Source organism: Emydura macquarii, unplaced genomic scaffold, assembly GCF_026122565.2.
Source record: "Emydura macquarii macquarii isolate MOO-44397 ecotype Brisbane River unplaced genomic scaffold, CSIRO-AGI_Emac_v2 contig_691, whole genome shotgun sequence".
Classification (NCBI taxonomy): Eukaryota; Metazoa; Chordata; order Testudines; family Chelidae; genus Emydura; species Emydura macquarii.
The window spans coordinates 8,662,908-8,680,340 of record NW_027130828.1 but is presented as its reverse complement, the minus strand read 5'-3'; the positions used below and the strand labels follow the sequence as shown (position 1 = coordinate 8,680,340).

Here is a 17,433-nt window from a genome sequence, read left to right as displayed (position 1 = left end):
CTACCCAGCTGTGCTCAAGCTGAAAGCTTGGCCGTTGTGAGAGGCGCTCACCTTCCTTCTCTTCTCAAAGTTGATCAGCCCCCCCTGAAAGACAGAAATCAAACTAAGGTTACAGCGAACCAGCAGGGATGGTCCCACAGCAGCCAATAATCGGCCCCCCTTCGGAGCCCATCCCGCAGAGCAAGACGTGCGAGGCGTTGCATCACGCTAGGGGGCAGTGCGAGTTCAGCAATATATCTACGCATGTGCACGTGTCCAGTCCTTTGTTTTCAGCCATCGATCCCCTGCTCAGGGCTCCGGGGCTCAGTGAGGGAAGCGGGGCAGAGAAGGGGAGGGATGGATGGCGGAGAAGAGCACAGGCTGTGGCACTTACATCCAGGAAATCTTTCATGGCGGTATCCAGCATCACCAGGTCTGTGAGGAAGGTGCCCAGGTAAGGAATGGTGCCCTGCATCACTCCCTGAAAGAGGAGAGAGAGCAGGGGTGAGCCCTGCCCAATGAGAGCCGCAGAGCTCCGAGCAAGAAGGCAGCCGTGCCACTCACCATCTCTCTCTGCTGCTGCTGCCGTTTCTGGGCCCTCTTTGGGTTGATCTCCAGGGTGGCGAATTTGGATGTCCCCTCCTGGATTTGTAGGAAGACGACATATGTTGGCTTATTGATCTAACATCCCTGCTAACGCTATCCAGGGCGAGATTTCAGACAGAGCTTTACAAACCCAGGATAAGTCACGTTCGCTCCCTCACAGCTCTCACCCTTTCAGACAGAAATTCAGTAGGGCTGGGAACACAGGAGCCCCACACAGGCAGGGTGACAGGAGCACCACCTGCCTGCTGACGGGCAAAGAGCTTGTGAACGAGGGACACTTTTCCAGTTATACTGGTGTGTAATTATACAGGCATAGTTAAACTGCTACACTTATACTGGCATAACTCCCCGTATGGACACACTTGTCCCAGACTAAGAGTGGCTTTTTTGGGTTTATCTTAAACAGTGTTGCCTAGTGGACAGAGCACCGGCCTGGGACTCAAGAGACTTGGTTTCTGTTCCCACCTCTATCACTGGCTCACTAGGTGACCTTGGGGAAACTGAGGCACAGAGGGGCCATGCCCATCTGTAGAAGGCAGTAATGATACTGACCTCCTTTGTACAGAAATTTGAGAGCTACAAGTGAAAAGTGCTAGATAAAGAGCTGGGTATCATTAAACAGCTTCCAAAGCAACATTAGCTGAAGTGAAACAAGGCCCTCTTATACCGGAATAGGAGTGCCCACAAGGGAGTCAAACTGGTATAGCAATAGTGGCTTAAATTCACATCCTACCTTATACCAGTATAGCATCCCATGGGGACAAGTCCTCTATCTCTCTATAGAGGCATGGGGGTGGAAAGTGATCAAAGCTGAGCATTCACGCTAGAAACAGGAGACGTGTATTGGGTGGGACATGCTGCCCTCCCCTACTCTCACCCCCACCCCTGTGTATTAACAGATCATCAAAGGGATGTTTTGTTCTCTTTTGGATTTTGTGATCTCAGCCCACAAGATGCTGGGATGGAATAGCCAAGTGAACGCCCTGATGGGGAGATGGATGTTTCTATAGCAGCTTGCAGCCCAAAGCATTTTACAAGCTTTGGGCCTGATCCCAAGAAGGGCTGAACCCTCACAACAACTCACACTAAAATCAGTACAACTCGGGACAGGCCTTTTGTTTGTGCAGGGCTGCTAAAATGCAGCCACTTCTGGGGCAGAGCAGTCAGCTGATGCACAGTATCCTATACACACCCCTCTTATGTTGGGATTTGAACCTGTAGCCTCAGGCAATCAGGCGATTCCAGTGCAGAACCATTAAGTCTAGCCCTACATGGAGCCAGAATGAAACCTCCCTACGTGACACTGGGTAATTCAGGAACGAGTGGGCGCCAATACTCTTCTCACACCCATTGCACACTAGTGTAATGCTGCTGCCCGCCGCAGGGTTACTCTTGAGTCATGGTGGTGTGAACAAGAGTAGAATCTAGAGAGATTTTCAGATGCAGCCCACCAAGCCGGCTACTTCCTTTGTTGGCCACTAACAGGCGTGGCAGCCACCACTAGATCAGCAAATTCACATGGCCATTTTCTGGGCCACTTAAACCTAATGTTCTTGGCTAAGAGAGAGCACGAGAGCAAGAAACAAACAGAGCAAGGAGCCAGTCCAGGAGTCCATTTCACAGCCTGCGTCTGGCATGGGCTCACATGGGAGGGGAGCTCCTTTACCTCTGCTCCAGGGAGATAAGGGGAGGGAATCCCTCTGCAGACACTTCTCTCTCATGGCCAAGTCTCTCCCATACTTATCTTCTGCTCTCACTGGGGATTTCCTTGTTGCCAGAGCTGGGCGCAGCCCAGCCACGCTCAGCAATCCAGGCTGTCAGCACCAGCCATTCACAACCTGCCGCCTTGCTCTGCCGCTTTGAGACTTAAAGGGAAACTGTCCACTTGGAAGCTCTGGGCCAGAACCTAAGCTGATGCAGTTCCACTGCACAGCCATCAGTTGATACCATCAAGGATCTGGCCCATGAGAAACTAGTTTCCCTACGTGTATTATAAACACTGCCTGACACAGTTAAAGCTGGGAGGTATTATACAAAACTGGTGCCCTTTCTCCCTTCATCTTGGGCAGCAGAAATAGTCCAATCAGTTTCAAATCTATTTCACTTCCTGTCTCTCAAGTCCTAGCAAAAGGCTGCAGTGTCTGAGATGCAAGTATTTCAGGGGGAATCCTCATTTGGATTTTTAAACACACACACTTCTGGGTACATTCCTACTGGGTGTTGAGTGTAGATGCAGCCTGCAGTATTGCAGAATGCAGGAGGGTTAGTGTGGCAGGTGGAGCAATTTTGGCAGCATCAGGGTAAACTCATCCCGCTGACGGTACAGAAACAGGCCCATTGTGAGACAGACTCTGAGCTCCCGGTACCTTAATGAGAAGCTCCCGGCTCAGCGAATGGTTGTTCTCATCTGAGAAGATTTCCGACAGCTCGTGGAAAGTGCGGAAGCTCTCCCTGTTCAGGGTGAAACAAGGAGGCATCAGCAACCATGTCCCCATCTCCCCATCCTGTTTGATGCTGTTTTCCCCACTTCTTGCACAAGCCTATGCTCCTTCTACAACCCCCTTCATTAAGGCCCATGCTGCTGGGAGAGCACGAGCCCATTTTATTCTCCAAATTTCCGCTTCCCCTCCAACGAGTTGTATCCCGGCTCCTTTCTTGGACAATGCAGAAGATTTTCCCAGTGTGCCTTGGGAGAATCACCATTCTTCCCCTCTGGCTTGTGGCCTGACTGACATCATTTGCCTGGGAATCTGCCTGAATGAAACATTCCCTTTCAGGCTGGCCATACCTCTTGGAAGGACACAGCTGATCACAACACTAGTGGGTACCCCTGTTATTTTGGAGGGTACCCAGAGGTATTTCACATGTGGGAGCTACTTTAGTTTACTCAAGACAGCAAAGTGTCTTACACTGATCTCTGGCTTTTGGGCACACTCCAGGAGGCAGGGCTGGAGCTAGTGAGATGATCACAGTGCCAACTGTATGGTCACCGGGTCCTGGATACAACCCAGCAACCCTGGGAGCAAGTCAGACAGCGTAGATAGAGGCAGCCTGCATTTGAACCCTCAAACTATGCTAACGTTCCTGCAGTGGCGATGGGACCCAAGGGGCTGCGCTCACCGTGACACCTCGTCCCAGGTCTTCTTTAGCCTATGAACAGCGTTACACTGCAGGGCGGAGAGGATAGCTCGGAGAGACGAGAAATTCTTCAGGATGCGACACTCCTGCGGGGAGACAGGGAGGTGGCAGGGTTTAATATTAGTTGGGAAGATGGCAGCCAGACAATGGTTATTGGCTCCTCCCTTTGGCCATGGAGATGTTTAGGGCCAGATCCTCAGCTGGCGTAAATCAGTGCAGCTCCGCTGAAGTCAAAGCTATACTGATTTAGTATCTCGATCCCCTCTCTACCTTCCCCTCCCTCCAAACCTTTTCCAGGTAGGTCTTAGCCCAGGCACAGACCTGTTAGAGGGGTGTCTCCCAATCACATGGACAGGAACGGGTGACTGTAGCTTTGCAAAACATATAGTTTTCAAGAGGGGGGAGGGTAGGCAGGACGGGGTGTTCCTGCCGTTAATTACGATAATACTTAGCCCCGTTCACACAGTTGCAGTGCTTTATAACGGGTATCATTATCCCCACGGTACGAGGGAGGATTAAGGCCCAGGAAGTTGAGACTGGCCCTCAGACACACGGCAGATCAGGGATTAGAACCCATGTCTCTGGACTCCCCAGTCTATGCTCTATCCACTGAACACTGCTTCAAGTACCACACCCGGGCCGCCCAGAAGGACCCCACTAGGGAAAGGCTGGCCTCCCAGCTGACAGTCCTACCCGAGCCACTTCAATCCACCGCTCCACCACTTTGGCTCTCTGCTGTGGTTTGAGGGAGCGGTCCCCCAGACATGTTGCGATGACGCAGTTGGTGACGCTGTTGAACTGGGAGACGGTGGCACGGATGGTGGGGGCCAGATGCTCTTTGCCCTTCTTGTCCCGCTGGGACCAGATGCAGCCCAGGCAGTGGTAAGGCATCACTTTTTTAAACAGCTCCTGGAAGAGAAAGGGTTGGAGACGGGTCTCGCCAGGGATCTCTGAGCAGGGAACGAGCAAGGGGGAGAAAAACAGCAGGGGAGCGAAGGAGAGAGAGCGTGAAAGGCCCAGGCAGACAGCAGGGAGCACGTGGGCAGGGCACCAAGCACATGGGCAGAGCAATCAGTGAGCAGGCAGCCTCCCGCGGCAGGCCAATACTCACAGCGTCCATCAGCGTGAACTGCTCGGCCACCATCTCCTGGGAGAAGGAGAGGAAGTCTGGCTTCCCCTCCCCGAGCCCATTCTCCTCCACTATCCGGAAGGTGCAGGTGGCATGGTCCACAGCTGAGAAAGACAAGGGCCATGACTAAGGGACAGCCCTTCATTCCTCAGCTACCCACTCGGCCCCAAATACCGTACCACAGCCAGACTCTCCCCCCAACATCCCACAACCCCCTTCCCACATCCCACGCTCACCGCCCCCCCCCCCCCCCCCATGCACAAACACACCCACTCGGACCCCTCCGTGCAACTGGGCACACAGAGGTGACCGCAGGAACCCCGCCCACTGCAAGGAAACCCGGCACCCAGGGGGGATTCAGTTTGGGGAAGGGTCATTTACAATCTGAACTCTGCTTAAGGGCACTGAGGGGCTCGGGTCTGAGGGGCTCGGCAGGGCAGGGCAGGACAGAACAGACTCATTTAAGGGTAGATTCATTGGCTTTGGCCACTTGGCAGGTTTTTAGGCTCTGGAGAGCCTCCCGGGGGCTAACCCTCCTTCTTTCCACTCCGGCCCCCCAGCTGCCCCACAGATGACCCTCACACGCAGATCTTCCCACAGGAGTCGCTGGGGAAGCCCAGGACACACCATACTGAGAGCTAAGGGGCACGGGACGGAAGCGCCACTCACTGTCTGACTCTGCCTCGCTGTGCTCCTGCTGCTGGAACTGGGCCAGCAGGATCCGTGCTCTACGCTCCAGGTCTGAGCCAGGGATGTTGTGGCGCACGTAGGAGATGAGCTGCTTGAGGCAGGCGAAGTCCGGGGGCTTGCGGAAGTCTTCAGAGTACTGGTCCAGCCAGGCGCCCAGAATGGAGGAGATGGTGCTGGGGAGAAGCAGACGGACAGGCTAGCTGTGAAAACTGGGCATAAGGGGACACCTCTTTGCATGAAAATGCATGTACATATATGAGCATGTGACTGACGGCAGAGAGTCTACGTGTAGAAACGTCCTAACAACCGAGCTGGAAATGCACATTCAGCTCCACATCATTAACCTGTGGAACTCACTGCCACAGGGCTTCACAGAGGCAAACAGCTCAATGCACTGGACCTCGACAGGAGAAAAACATGGCTCTGTGGTCAGAGCAGGGGAGTGGGGCTCTGGAGACCTGGGTTCTATTGCTGGAGACCTTCCAAGACCCACTCCAGCTTGTAACTGCCCCATCTCACCCCAGTCCTGCCCCATCTCACCCCAGTGTTCCCCCTGTCTCTATCCTCCTTGACCTGATTCCACAGCACACACACAGAGCATGGCATGGATGGTCCTTTGGTGCCTGGAGTTGGTTCCACCCACACACTGGCCCAGCTCAGGAGGAATCAAGCCCAGCTCCATGGAGGAAGAAGGGGGCCCTGCCCTGGTGCCGCATGTGCTCACTGCAGCAGAGGTACACTTACTTTTTCAGCTCCAGCCTCTCATCCACAGCGTGTCTGGCATGGTCCCCATTCACCTGGATGTGTAGTTTGCCATACCTGACACGGGGATAACAAGAGCCACTTAAACCACACCCTCCTAGGCAGTTGCCTCTCCACAGCGACCCCTGCTGGAGCAGGCAGGCAAGCAAGCATCACTCCGTATTCCCTCCCAGCAGATTGCCCACTCTGGTCCTACCCCCTGTATGGAGTTTGGGGGCTTTCGAGGCATTTCAGTCAGGGCAGGGTTCCAAACATCTGGATCCACCCACTCCTGCCTCTGTCATGCAGCTTTCAGGAGCCTGTTGCCAAGGCAGGAGGGGCCACTGGTACCCACTGTGGATCGTAGAGTTGCCTTAGGATAACACTCTGGATTGCAAAGTCTGTGGGACCACAGGACCCACGTCCCATGCACACAGGGGCAACTACCCTAAGCAACCATGACAGGTCACCGCTTCCCACACATACCCTACAGTCAAAGAGAAACTGCAGCTAGCAGGCAGAAGTCACCTGCTTCTTCAATGAGAGGACTCCAGTTTCAGAATCGGAGAGCACAGCCCATGTCTCTACAGCACGAGCCTGCTGCCCGGGAAGGGTTAAGTGGCACTGCACCCAGCGGTAGCCCCCAAAAGTGCCCCCACTGCCTGAGAGAGCCACCTCTGGACAGTGTTCCTGGAGGTGGGACTTCTGGGAACGCCACTGTAACATCAACCAATCAGTGGTCTCGGCCCTGTGGCGATGCTCCTAGAAGCCCCAGCCAGGCCCACGCCAATCCTCTCTCTCACACGTAAGCCAAAAGACACAGGGGTCAGAAAAACTCCTCCCCCACCATAACTGTATACACCAAGGTACAGTCAACCAGGTGCATTATGAGAGATGGAGGGCCACCTTCCCCTAAAGCAGCAGGCACTGGCCATGGGTGGGAAGGAGCCGGCTCTGATCTAGAAAAGCTGAGAGGAGGCACAGGAGGCGTCTCCTGCATTTCACAGACTAGCTGGGCTGGGCTGGCCCTTGGGAGGGGAGTGTGGGAGGGACAGGCTGCCCAGGCAGGAAGAGCAGAGTCTGTGCTGCCTGCCGCCCCCTAGCAGTCCCGCCTGTGGTCACTGTAAGGCCTGTCCCCCCCTCTCCCCGCAGTGCAATGCCCAGACAATCCCCGGAGCACACGTGCTCCCTGGTATGCGCTCCCACTAACACTGCCCCATTGTTCCAGTGTCCTGGCAAACACAACTGTGCTGGGGGCACAATGAGATGCTGCCTACAGAGGGGGAGGGGATGATACAGCTCCAGTTACAGACAGCAGCATTAAAAAGGACTTAAGGTTGGGAAGCCAAAGTCTCTGGAGAAGGCAGGAGCAGCTCCCCACCCCACAACGCACGGCTCCTGTATTCAGTCTGTGAGAGAGGAGAGGACCCAGCCCAAGGGGAGTTTTGAGGCTGAAGCGCCGGCAGCTCCCTCCCTGCTAAAACCAGAGGGGGGCCCCCCAAGGAGCAGCTGTGATCTGTGATACTGAGCCATGGTCAGAGCCAGCATTAGAGGGGCACAGAAGAGAGAGAACTGCATGAATTGCCTGTCTGGAGCAGGGGGGGGGGGGGGGAGGAGGAGGGCATAGGAGAGACCACAGCAGGGATAGGTCACAGACCCCCACCCTCCAGAGGCATCACGGGAAGGGAGAGGCAGCGTCACCTGTTGAGCAGTAGGTCTAGCACTTGCTTGGTGGTAGCGAAGGCCCGGTACGTGCACAAGAAGATGGTGACGTAGGTGGAGTCGTTGCCCTTGAAGGCTGAGACCAGGTACTCCACCAGCTTTTCCAGGGTCCCGGCTTTTATCGTCCGCACCTTACATGTCTCATAGAGGTTCAAGGCCGACTCGTTCTCAAACTGGAGGTGGGAGATCATGGACAGCGTTAGGCTGAGGACAGAGAGAGGAACGCGACCGGAGAGCTGGGGAAGCCAGGCCCCAAGAGACACAGGCATCACTTCCCTAATGGCCCCAGGCCACCTTGCTCTACAGCAGGAGCGCCCAAGACACACAGCATGCTAACCACGGGAGCTACAGGACAGGTGCCGCCATGCAGCTCCAATGGTGCAGAGCAGTGCTGGAATGAGCCCAGGGCAAACGGCCCAGACGTTGTGCTGCTGCTTGCTATGCCACCGATTCTGTTACCAGTGGTCACCTTCCTGGTGAGGACAGGGACTCTGGGTCCAGTAAAGCCTCGGTTGCTTCCCCAAGGAGCTTCTGCAGCACTCCATCAGGCCAAGGAAACGCTCTCGCGATGGGCCTGCTCCTTTAAATGTGATCGCAAGCATGGGCTCCATGGACAGGGAGAGCACGAGGGTGGGGAAAGGGCTATCTCCCCACTCGGAAAGTTCTGTGCAAGATCCTGCTCGGCGCATGAGGCATTCGCGAGAGCTGCACTTCTGGTTAGTGGCCCCTGGCAGGCGCCGCTCTCAGAGGAGCAGAATCAGAATTGGACAGGTGCATGCGTCCAGGCAGGTCTGGCCAAAGACTCTTCATGACACCGCTGGGGTTTGGGGATCACCCCCATTTTACAGGGAGAAATGGAGGACAGAGAGGCCAAGTGACTCAGCCAAGGCTACAGAGTGCATCAGTGTGAGGATCAGAACTGTGGGGATTCCTGGCTCCCAGCCCTGTGCCCAGACCACTCCTCTCTCTATTGACAGAGCACCTCCTATCCCTGCTCAGGCAGACAGAAGGGTTGGCAACCCTGGCAAAGTAGCAAACACCAGCTCCCCGCTGGGCCCGGCCTAGATCTGCCTGACTCAGCTCAGGGAACAGAGAAAGTCAGAGCAGAGAGGAGGGTGGAAGATCCCCAGGCAGCCACCTCTTCCTTCCACCAGCCTCAGGGCTCCCACAGCTCCTCTTTGCATAAAAGACACACCCACCCGCGGGCAGTGGGGAAAACCAGGCCTGGAACCTTTCTGGCTCCGGGATCCTTTTCTCTGCGCTCCCATGCGGGGAGGGGGGGCCCCATCCACTCAGCCACTGGAACGTGATGGAGTTGGACAGCCGGAAACAATAATACCAGTGCTGCATTCCTGCGGGCCTGTCTGGACCCCCAGCCCCTGGGTCTGGGCTGGCTCCAGCTCAGCAAGGGGGGGGGGGGAGGAGGAGGAGACATGACTTTTTGTTGGTCGTGTCTCCGCTAATATGAGAAGGACACAAAAAGGATGTTGGCTTCCTCCCATTCAGCAGGAGAGGGAGCTTCTCTTAACCCCTTCTTCCCCAGGGAACAAAGCGCCAGATCAGGTGGCATGCTGAGCGCCCAGACTCCCACAGATTTCAGGGGGAGCTCAGCCCTTCCCAGGAGAGTTGCACTTTGTAGACTAGGGCCCCTTCCCCCATCCCTTCCAGATGTGCAAGTAACCACATGGCTCCCACGGCTGCCCCCGACTGGGTCAGGCACCTTCTCCCAATTCTGGCAAGGGGTCAGACAAGGATTTGAACCCTCCCATGAGCACTCGATCCAGACACAGGGCCAGGTGCGGGCGAGATCCCAGCAGGAGAACCCAGAATGGGGATGCCCAGCTTAATTCCCGAAGGAGGAAGAGGATGAGGCACATGCAAACATGTTTTCTCAAGCCATCCTACTGGAGGGTTTACCCCCTGCCCCAGGGCTGCCGCTGGCAATCAAAGCATCTGTGTCCACACTGGCAGGGGTACTTCACCCCTCACCCTGGCTGCTCATCACCCCGAGCCAGCCACCCGCCTGCATGCACAATAATCAAGGCTACAGCAGGTGCAAAGACACAGGGTGCAGCGACAGGCTTGGGGATGGAAAGGATAGATGGATCTACCAGCCACTGAAGGAAACACTGCCCCCAGCACGCTAAGAACGGGACCTGTGGCTTACACGGCATATGCCCACTTACACCCGTGCCCACCCGGCTGGCACCACAACACCTCAAAGGCCACCTGTGGTGGCGTCCTAGCGAAGGCTGCCATGCTAGGAAGGCACAAGGACCGCGAGCGGGTGGAGGTAACCGAGGACAAAGGGAGGCTGGGCACAGCTTACCCCCAGCCATCGCTGCCCCTTGTTGGCTGTGTGATGGAGCTGCACTTTCCGGAGCGATATGCTGTAGATCACGCCATCTTCCAGCTCTTCTCCGATCTCCTGCGTGGAGCTCTGTGACGGGGAGAGGAAACACAGCGTGTTACCTTCATGGCACGGGGGACGTTATCCCAGGGAAGGGCTGGGAGGCCGAGACGGTGACTATTGCACATTTAAATATGCAAGTCAGATGCCATCATTCCTGAAGAGCTGGAAGGGGTTTTTTGGTGGTGGGGAGGCAGAGCCTATAGGCACTTCCTTTCTAATATAAGGAGAGCTCCAGATTGCCAGGAGGAGCCCCCCCTTACTGATACTAATGCAGTACAGCGCTTCAACAGCAGCACGAGCACTGGGACAGTCAGCCCAATGAGCTGGGAACTCAAACCTCCACCCCGCAAACTGTAGGAGGGATGAGCCCCCAAAACTCCTTCCTCCCCAAAATGGAGGGAACCCCAGCCTTGAGTTCTTGGGGAAGTCTGGCTCTTAGGGCACAGCAACTCCCCACTGCTTTCTGGGTGCTCAGTCCCCCTGCAAATCAGGCCCAAGGGATCAGATCACTGATCAGAGCAAGAACCATCCCCCCCGCAGCTAAGACTTCTGCAGCATTTGGGGCTAGGTCAGCGGGGTTCCCTGGTGGGTTTTCACCCAGGAGCTGGTGCTCCCAGAACACAGGTCTGCTCCACCCACTCTCCCCTGCCTGCCTGGGCCGTGTCAGCTACCCATTCCAGCCCCCAGACCACTTCCTAGTCCCTCCGGTAACCGCAGGCACGGGGAGAACACAGCACTCTGCCCACTGCTCGGCAGAGTGAAACTGATCTGCCTACAAGCTCGCTCAGGAGACAGCTTCCAGTGGTGAAGCTCAGACATGGGGAGAGCCTGCACAGTGGGCTTTGGATCCAGACAGGAGAGACTAAATCAGCATCTCCACCGGAGCCACTGAAGTGACACATTGACAGGTTTGTCCCCACCCATCCAGGCATTTCTAATGGGCCCCTCACCATGGCAGCCAGGTACAAACATTTTGCCCCTCTCTCGACAGCACCTTCTATAGACCATAAAGTGCTTTGCAAACACTAGTGTTAGCCCCCCGAGAGCCCCTGCGAGACGGATACGTGCTGTGATCCCCTTCACGCAAATGAGGGACCTGGCCTACATTTTAGTGCTCCCTCATTTTGGGTGGCTCAGTTCTCGAGTGTCCAACCCGAGGTCCTTGCACCAGATTTGCAGAGGCGCTCAGCGTCCACGAGTCCAGCTGACGTCAATGGGAGCTGCGGGTGTCTGGCACTTCTGGACATCAGGCCCTTGTTTTCTCAGGTAGAACAGCCATAATGAGCAGTCACTTGGAAAACGGGGGCCTAAGTAACTCGCACCGAGGCCATACAGCGCCACTGGGGGGGCATGACTGCAGCGCCGCTGGGCATCAAATCCACTGTCCCAACTACAAGCCCTGGAGCTCATCCAAAAGACCATCCCACCTCCTGCAGAGACATTCTCACAAGGGGCTGGGGAAGCTGGGGGGTTGGAGTGGCAGCTTACGTCTGACTGATCCTGTGGGCTGGACTGGTCCAAGCCACTGGTTGGGGCAGCTCTTGAAGGTTGCTCTAACCTTTGCCTGCCTGTCTGAGGCCCCTCTGGCTGGCATGGCTGGCACCGCAGCTGCAAAGCAGCCATGAACCGGGCTCCAGGTCTCTAGCCCAGTGACGCTAATTTAGCTCCATTACCCACAATGCTCCACAGCAGCATATGGCCCCCTCCATACGGCTTGCTGAGGCAAACCTCCCTCTAACAGGATTTATCCTGAGCCTTTTAAACACTGGGGGATCCCTTCCCCTGCCCAAAATGGTAAAACATGTTGACACACAATGAACTCGCCACCTGTCCTATGGAGAACACGCCTGACTGCGATACTTGGCCAAACCTGTTCTAGGGAGAGATTTACCCAGGCTGGGCTCAGAGGCCCACAGCCAAGTCCCTCCTGTGTACACACAGCACATCAGCAGCAGAGAGAGAAAGCCGGGCTGCGACACCACAGAGAGTAAGCAAAAAGGCAAGAGGAACTGTGGCTAGCGCCAGCCTTCCTAGCTCCGGTGGGGATGAACAATGGGCTCATCTCATCCACGGAGGTCAATGGAGCCAGCCCAGGGATGGCGCTGGCCCAGTCAGATCCCGCTGTTTGGTTCATGAACCATACCACACCCCTGTGAGAAGACGGGAACGCTGCCCAGCGCTGCCACGGGGACCCCTCACGCCATTGTTCGTCTAACCTGGGCTGGCCTCTCGCCTTCAGTTGCCTCAGAGGGGAAAACACAAGTTTGATGCAACACGGGGGTCAAGTGCGTGAAGCAAACGGGCTGGCCCCAGGCTGCTGGGTAGCTGCCAGCTCCTGCAGCAGCCTGGGAGGCTCTTTTGGCTGGCTCCCAGTTTCCAGCCGAAAAGCTGGGTTAGGCAGTCAGCTCTGAGAGCCTGTTACTGAGGAGACGGAGACAACCTGTGCTGCTACAGAAACCAATCCAGTCTTTCCAGGGCCTGCTCCTGCTGGCTTCCACAGGAGCAGGCCCCAGTCAGCTGCTTTCACACTGGAACCCCACCTTCCTGCTCAGACACAACTGATGGCGACTGGCACTTTTCCATATTCTACTCTCCTCAACATGGTTTGGGGTAACAAAGCTCCAACATCAATCCCCATGTGTCCCCCCAACTTTATCTCCAGAGCTCCAAACCCCTCTTGGAACGGATGGCTCCAGGCATTAAATGGAGATTGGTCCGATCTCCAGCTTTGCTGGCATTTATCCTTCTGAGAAGCAGGGAGGTGGATGGAGAAGAGCTGGGGTCCTCCCCAAACCATCTATCTCTGGTGTATGGAGCAGCTGGCACTTTCCTGTAAGTGAGCTCTGTATGGGGAAGGGGGAGTCACGCAAATGGTGGATCTGCTGGATAAGGACCTTTCTGTGGGGATTTTTGGAAAACCTGGAGTTCTTCGCAACGGAAGTCCCTAGGTTCCTCCAGCAGAGAGATCACACAATGCATTTCTGTCATAAACCAACAACTGAGCCACCTTTCGTCAATTCCTGCAGGCAGCCATCTCCATCATAGCTGCAGACTGTGTCCACCAGGCCTTCCGCTCCACCCTCCCATTGACTTGCAAAGGCATTAACTTCCAAGTTTATGCAAGGAGCTATTCAGGAATAGCTATTCCTGAAAAACTCCATGTGTGGATAGAGTGTCTTGTGCCTGTTTAGCTTCAGGAACAAGAACAAGCCACTCTTATTCTGCAATAAGTATGTCCACACAGACCAGGCTTCAGGTGGGGATAAGTGAAGTGGGAACGTGGTTAAGTACGAGCATCTGAAAGAAAAATGCTCCTCTGAAGTCAAGGCATAAACATTAGGGTTAATTACAATGTCAAAGCCTCACATCCACTCTTAGGCCCAGTCTGCCTAAAAAGAGTGCCAAGAAACTCATTGTAAAAGCCATTTCAGCCAGATGGGTTTGTCCCAAATTGTGGTTGTTTCCACAAAAAAGTAGTAAGTTTCCTGTAATTTACACCCTCCAACAAGCAATTTTTCACCAGATCAGCCAATTGGTCCATATAGTCCAGCATCCTTCTCCAGGAGTGGCCACCACCAAATGCTTCAGAGGAAGCCAAACCCCGACCCAGAAAGGACCTATCCAATTGCACAGTGACATACATGGAGTGGGTGGGTTTCTGTTTTCCAGGTTATGACCCAAAGTGTTTTGCTTTCCATGCAATCACTGTAACCTAACATGCGGAGCAAATTCTGTTCTCCAATAACACCAGATTTACATCAGTGTAAATTGGGTTACTCTGGATTTATGGTCTGATCCCAGGAGATGCTGAGCAACCGTACTTCCACGTAAAGTGAATGGGGATCTGGAGGTGCTCAGTACCTGTCAAGATCAGATCCTTAAACTGGTATAACTCAGAGCAGAATTGGACTCAGCAGCTCTAAATTCCTGATGCAGAAGTCTGAATGATTGCTAAGACTGAATTTACCTAATTAATATATAAATAGTCATACACTGGCGATTACAAAATTTCCAGTGTTTAATCCATGAATCACCCAGAGTTGCCATGCAGCTGAAATGGAAAGTAATGCAACGACTCAGCAAATTGAATCCGCTCACGAGTTCCATGTCACATGCAGAGGGAATGCCCTGTTTGCCGCATATATGTGCAAACTCCATTTCCTTCCTACTTTAAGTCCATCTGATTCAGTTATTTTTTCTGATGACTTTCCCAATATCCTCTTCACACACCACGCGTGGAGCAACCAGATATCTGATGGCTATACAACTGGCACGCACCAAGGGCCCGGTGGGTTGCTAGGGCTGGGACTCTTATCAAATATTAAATCTTTATTTCTGACAAACTTCCTCTTTCCTCCCCATTTTTTCCTGCTGATTGTGTGTTTTGCTCATGTTGGTCAGAAACTAAGGAAGCAAAACAAAGTAGAAACACAGAAACTGCTAGGACCCAACCTAACACCTGCACTAATATTTCTCAGTGCATTTCTCCCCCACGCTGCAATTTAGCAGAAACAGGCCAGGAAGCTGGATTGGGAGAGAGGTGAGATCTAGCAGCCTGACTGCGGTACTGGGAGCCAGGATTTCCCGAGTTCTAATCCCAACCTTCATGTCAACTCCTTCTGTGGCTTCCGGCAAGACATCTGCAGATGAATTTTCCCCAAGTAACTCAATTTTTATGACCCCCTGGGCCTGAGCTCTGCAACTCCCAGTGACCTCAGAAGGCCCAAAGCAGCTCAAATTGGGAACCCAAAAAAGAAGGCTCTCAGAAATCAGTGCTCACTTCTGAAGTGCTTGGCTGTTGGCCTCGGGCTAGCTACTTCAGCGTATAATCCTGTCCTCCTCTGTGGCTACATTTCCAAAGAACCTCTGATTCAAGGCATAGGGGAAACCCACATTTGTTTAATTACGTGGGGGTTAGATGTACAGTTATGCACAAATAGTTGTTTATAAACAGACCTTCCTCTGCAGTGTTTGCAACCCACCTACTGAAGCAGAGAAAACTACCAAGTTGAAACCAACCAAGGAGCAAAAATGAAACTGACTTTGTTGAGTCTCATCCGCCAACCTGGGGAAAGATGCAAAAACCAAGAGCCCCCTAAATGGTGGCAACCAAGTTCGGTTTCTAAAATTCTTTGAAATGAGTCAACTAAGGTGAAGGAGGAGAGGAAGTGTCTATCTTAAATTAAGTGTGGGCATGACAGAGCCACTGCATGTGAGATAGAAACAATTAACATACAATTACCAAGGCCTCAGAGCTACACTCATGTGCCCATTAGTTCACACTTAGCCTTCAGTAAATACAGACGAACTGTTATTAAAAAGGTATTAGCCTGCAATATGTGTGAAGGAGACGGAGGTATTTAGAGAGGCTGTTTTTACACTGAGGCATCCTGGACAGCATCTGGATTAAATACTAGGATTTTGCACATCTAACACCTTCCATCTGGGGAACTCAAGTGCTTTACGAGCCTATTACTGTTTATTATTTGAGCCTAAGTGAATGAGGCTTTGCATCCTTCCCCAGGAGATACCATCAGCCCTGTTTACACAGACAGGAAAAGTAAGGCACTAAAGGCATTACTACACATGGGTAGATTCGGACCCATACTTCTGAATAAATGCAGCTACTCCAGCACAGGTGCTGGAACTAGGGGTGCAGGGGATGCTGCTTCACCCTGTCTTGAAGTGGTTTCCCTTATATACAGGGTTCATAATTTGGATCAATAGCGCTCAGCATCCTCGCTATACGAATTGTTCCAGCCCCCCTGTACTCCAGCAGTGTAGAGTCAGGTGTGTTTTCCATTCTCTCATCTAACCCCATCTACAATTCACCTCCCACCAATGGATCTGCACCTGTTGAAAATTAACACTCTGAGCAATGCTACTGTGGACAAGATTAAGGGCCTGGTCCAAAGCCCAAAGAAGTCAGTGGGAGTCTTTGCAGCAAGTACAATAGGCTTTGGATCCAGCTGTAGGTGACTTTTCCAAGGCCAGTAAAAGTAAGATTTCTGGTGCCCTGTTCTCGATGGCACTCACTGATAACTGGAAGCCAGGAAGCTTCCACTAGAAATCTGCTCCAGATCTATTCGTTTCCCCAACATAGGTTTCACTCATTCACTGCAGCAGAAGCCTGGGTTCATCAGAATGAACTGCAGTAACTTCTGGGCCTCTTACATAAGCCACAACATGTGACCCTGTTCAAAAGGAAACAAAAAAACCCCTCTCTAGTGAGAGGAAAATAGCTTCATTTCTGTGAATCAAACACAAAAGCAGAAGCTCCCCCTTGCTCTGCTCGTGTACAATAAGAACAAGCAACCCAACACCCTTCCTTAGGGGGATTTCCATGTAATGCCAAAAAGCAGCAAAACAAGTAGCACGGTTTTGTTTTCCCCACCAACACCCACCTCTTGGAATTGTCCCCGTCACCATCCACACACAGGAATATAAGCAATTTCCATTCTACTGCAATGCTCAGGAAGATGTCTAGAGAGAGACCGCCCTGCTCTGGTTATTGAGCTAATCCTACCCCCCTGGTATTCAAGGGCCAAGAACACTGGAAAGATGTCCTGTGTAACAACATGCCAGGTCTAGATCACTGCTAACATGGGCCTTGAGTGTCCTGCCTTACTGGCAACTTAAGCTGCTTGTCTACCATCTATCCATCTTAGGTACCAGCAGGGCACCAACAGCAGTTCCATCTGAGGCAGTATGTAGGGCCAGCCCCCACTGCGCTCTCTCTGCCCAACACTGACTACCAGCTCATAAAGTAGTTTCCCTTTTGGCGTAACCACTACAAGGGGTGAAAACCGCACAGAAGCCTACTGAGTTAGAACTTCGATGTCCAGACCTGCTGTTGTCTATTCTCCAAGGACGGCGTTTCACTATGCACAGCACAGCAGCCAGTCCTGCAGAGAGGGAGATGGGGCCTTCACAACTGCTGGCGGCAGAGAGGTGCTTTAAATCAATCCCATTTCAATCGTTATATCTTTGTTAACATAACTGAAGAGGGAGTGGT

General features: G+C 53.4%; 1 protein-coding gene across 3 annotated transcripts in view; it reads right to left on the bottom strand.

Annotated features, from left to right (window-relative positions):
• RALGDS (ral guanine nucleotide dissociation stimulator) overlaps positions 1-17,433 on the bottom strand; it is a 103,763-nt gene that overhangs the window by 8,198 nt on the left and 78,132 nt on the right. For all 3 annotated transcript variants that reach the window (XM_067541890.1, XM_067541888.1, XM_067541889.1), the window contains exons 2-12: positions 10,335-10,445; positions 7,985-8,178; positions 6,287-6,361; positions 5,522-5,715; positions 4,835-4,956; positions 4,417-4,632; positions 3,706-3,809; positions 2,952-3,036; positions 544-621; positions 374-460; positions 52-84 (exon numbers count right to left, since the gene is read on the bottom strand). In XM_067541890.1, coding sequence (XP_067397991.1) covers positions 52-84; positions 374-460; positions 544-621; positions 2,952-3,036; positions 3,706-3,809; positions 4,417-4,632; positions 4,835-4,956; positions 5,522-5,715; positions 6,287-6,361; positions 7,985-8,178; positions 10,335-10,445 — 1,299 coding nt within the window. The remainder of the gene's footprint in view (positions 1-51; positions 85-373; positions 461-543; positions 622-2,951; positions 3,037-3,705; positions 3,810-4,416; positions 4,633-4,834; positions 4,957-5,521; positions 5,716-6,286; positions 6,362-7,984; positions 8,179-10,334; positions 10,446-17,433) is intronic.